Consider the following 3584-nt stretch of genomic DNA (forward strand, 5'->3'; position numbering starts at 1 on the left):
AGAGAGAGAGAGAGAAAGTAAAAAGGAAAACAGAAAGAAAAGAGTAAAAGGAAAGAAGAGAGATAGAAAGAGGGGGCATATGTACATGAGTATGTGATTCATACATGTATAAGTAACTTTTCTCATTGATATCCAGAATTTGAAATATCTTTGCTATTCTAAATAATAAGAAAAAATTGAAACTACTTGGTTCTATGGTTTTGTGAATGACACATCATACAGAGTGACAAAAAAATCTGAAACCGATAAAATATTTTAAAGGGATTTTTTGTTAATCTGTATAGTGGCACAATATTTCGTTATATATGGAAATATGAAGGAGATGAAGATTAGCAATTCGATTTTTGTAAATCAAATATGATTTTTCTAAAATAAAAATAAAATAATAATAAAAATCTCTAAATATAAACTAAAAATATATAAAATGACAGAGTATCAAAGAACTTGTCACAGAACTTGTGTACAATAATTTATATATTCAGTCGATAATTACATTGAGTTATTATTCAAATCTAATTTCATAAATTCGAACTCTTTACATGTTTCGGCTACTTATTCCCTCTTCAGAAAAAGCAATAAGTTTAATACAAATAAAACTTCATCTTCTCAAGGTAATTTTTCTGATTATCTTGTATAAAATTGTTAACATAAAATTAAAAAATCAATAACTTATAAAATATCTAATGTTTTAATGTGCCATACTGGCATAAAATATATCTCGAAAAAAATTAATTTTTTAAATAATCTCACCTCTATATTTTTATATTAAGCCTACAGCATACAACACTTTCCTATTGGATTGCTTGCGTTTTGATAAATTAGTAGAAATTCTGCATTCTGTGTGGTGCAATTCTAATAATTTACTAAAACACAAGCAATCCATAGTAGGAAAACGTATATTGCAGGCTTTACTTTTATATGGGAAATAATTAGAAGATTTATGTAAGAAAAATCATATTTTAGTTTTATTTAAAAAAAGAAATGTTCTCAAAATGTTTCATGTTCCTGCATAATGAAAGCATTACTTCTATATTACATGTTTTTTGAATTTGTTAAATCTTGTAACTTGTGTGCGAATTTTTTTGAATTTTTTCTGAATTTTTTCTATTACTTAGAATAGCAAAGATATTACATTCAAAGTACTCGAGAGTTAGGTGAGATATTTTGAAATAAATGAAATCACGTATATACGTAATTTTATTATACACATACACACATACGTAGGAACAATCCACATATTATATGTTTTATATGTATATGTCCCTGACCATTTATTCGTGTTTAAATACGCAATTACATCCACTGATCCTATTTAATAACACTGAAAAATATATATTAATGATGTCCTATGGATGAGTTTCTTTTCCAGCTCTCCTCTTTGCTCAGAGGGCAAAATTGGGAGTGGAGAACCTTTCTGAAAATCATGATGATTGTGTGGTCTAATTGGTTAGGGGTATATTTATCTAATTGGTTGATTCTCATTGGACAGTGACAATTTTTGTAACAAAATTCTGAAAATTGGTAGGCTTAAAATTTGTTTACAGGAGTATATGAAAGGCCGGTTTGCTATATTGTGAAGACTCGAGCGACAAAGCGCATGCCACTTTCTCGCTTTCGTAAACTTACATCATTGTTAATAATTAATATTCGTATTAAATTGCATATTTAGAAAATTTTTTCCCAAATTCCGTCATATCTGCCGTAATTATCTTAACTTAAAAACCATGAAACCGCCTCATTGGAACAAAATTAGGCATGTGTCTGTTTTCTGCATCCCACAGCTCGATAATCACGAAATAAAACCCGGCAAGAGTCTGAAAGTAAACATTAGCGTTCCTAATCTACGTCTTTTCGTGGGGAACATACCAAAGTCAAAAGGCAAAGAGGAGATCTTGGAGGAATTTGGTAAATTAACAGGTAAAGTGAATTCGAGGCGTGTGTACCTACCTACCTACCTATTACCTACCTGTCTACCTGTATTGTATAATTTAAGAGTGCTAGCTTTTAAGTAGTGGTTGTAGATGGTATGGAACTATGGAGCATCCAAGGATCACATTGATTTTATGATCTACGAATATACCTTATGGCACCTTTAGTTCTGGTCAGTCTCCTTGCCTCTCGGTTTATTAGTGAACAGTAACACCTCTCTGGTCCAAGTCTTCTTTTCCTTGCATATTTAGGTTGACTTATAAGTTTATCTGCTTCCTATTCTATACATGCAAATACCTTATTATCCTCTTGAGTTCCCTGTCCTCGAATTTATGCAACTGATCAATTCATCAATCTTTATTACTGATATCTTCTTCGTCTTCTTTTTTTGGAACGGTAAAAAAGAAGCGAGATAATGGAAAGAGAAAATGTGGAAGCCGTATGATACTTTTAGATTAAGAATTATTTTACGTACTGTGACAAAAATATACGCTGTCTTGCACCATTGCAATTTTGCAATATGCAAATGTAATTCATCACTAAGTCTTAAGCTTTGGGGGTATGGGAGATTTGCGTGGACCGCTGGGGCGTTTGGCTCGCTAACAAACGGACAGGCACTCCCACCCACCCTGTATAATATTGATCCTCTCAAACTATCGAAATGTCCCTTTGAATAATGGTCCTATATTTATATAAATGAAATTCATCCCCCCACTCCCCACAACCAACCCTTTTTCCTCAAGGACATTTCATGAAATCCTACGTTCAGACAGCCAATAAGCAGGTGAAATCATAAATGGCAAGCTTAATTGGCACTCTCCTTCCACATTATTCTTACAGCTGAATGATTATGAGATTCGGAAAGGGAAAAAGATTGGTGTTACCGTATCTTATAACAATCACCGCTTGTTTGTGGGAAATATTCCAAAGAATCGAGACCGAGATGACTTGTTCGAAGAGTTTACAAAGCACGCACGTAAGTTGACAATTGTCCTTAAATCAGCAAGCAGTAACCAAATGGAAGTTCTCTGAGAGATAATGGGACAAAAAATTTATCATCTTGTAACAAATCAGGTGTTTTTCTCTAGTCAGTAGCAGAGGTGCCAGGTGGGTTAAATCCAGCCCTCTTGCATAAATGTGAAACAAAAATTTTGTTGTGAATTGGTATTGGAGAAACGAAATTTTCATTATTCATTTTCGAAAATATTATTGATGTTTGGTAACGCTGACCAATTTATTTATAAGCCAAATGTGAACTCTTCTTATCATATAATTCCTTTCATTTCTAACTTTTCGTTTGCAAAACGTGCATAGTTGCAATGAGTAGACATTCGTAATTGTGTCCTACAACCAATTGAGTTTATTTTATTTGAAACATACATACACACATATACGCGCGTGCACGACTGTCCATTTTATCCATTAATCCATTCATCCATTCACCCATCCATTCATCCATCCATCCATCTACCCACTCATCCATTTATCCATCCATCCATCCATCCATTCATTCATCTATCCATCCATCCATCCATCCATCCATCCATTCATCCATCCACATACATTTATATGCTCATTTAATTTTTTCCTCCACACAAGCGCGCGCGCACGCGCACACACACACACACACACACACACACACACACACACACACA

At 33.3% G+C, this 3584-nt stretch overlaps 1 protein-coding gene across 1 annotated transcript in view; it reads left to right on the top strand.

Annotated features, from left to right (window-relative positions):
• The window catches only part of LOC105623745 (heterogeneous nuclear ribonucleoprotein Q), a 12042-nt gene that overhangs the window by 2781 nt on the left and 5677 nt on the right, over nucleotides 1–3584 (top strand). Inside the window, exon 2 of the mRNA XM_012205126.1 lies at nucleotides 1782–1917. Coding sequence (XP_012060516.1) covers nucleotides 1782–1917 — 136 coding nt within the window. The remainder of the gene's footprint in view (nucleotides 1–1781; nucleotides 1918–3584) is intronic.

The sequence above is a fragment of the Atta cephalotes genome (assembly GCF_000143395.1).
Source record: "Atta cephalotes unplaced genomic scaffold scaffold00063, whole genome shotgun sequence".
NCBI classification, from domain to species: Eukaryota; Metazoa; Arthropoda; class Insecta; order Hymenoptera; family Formicidae; genus Atta; species Atta cephalotes.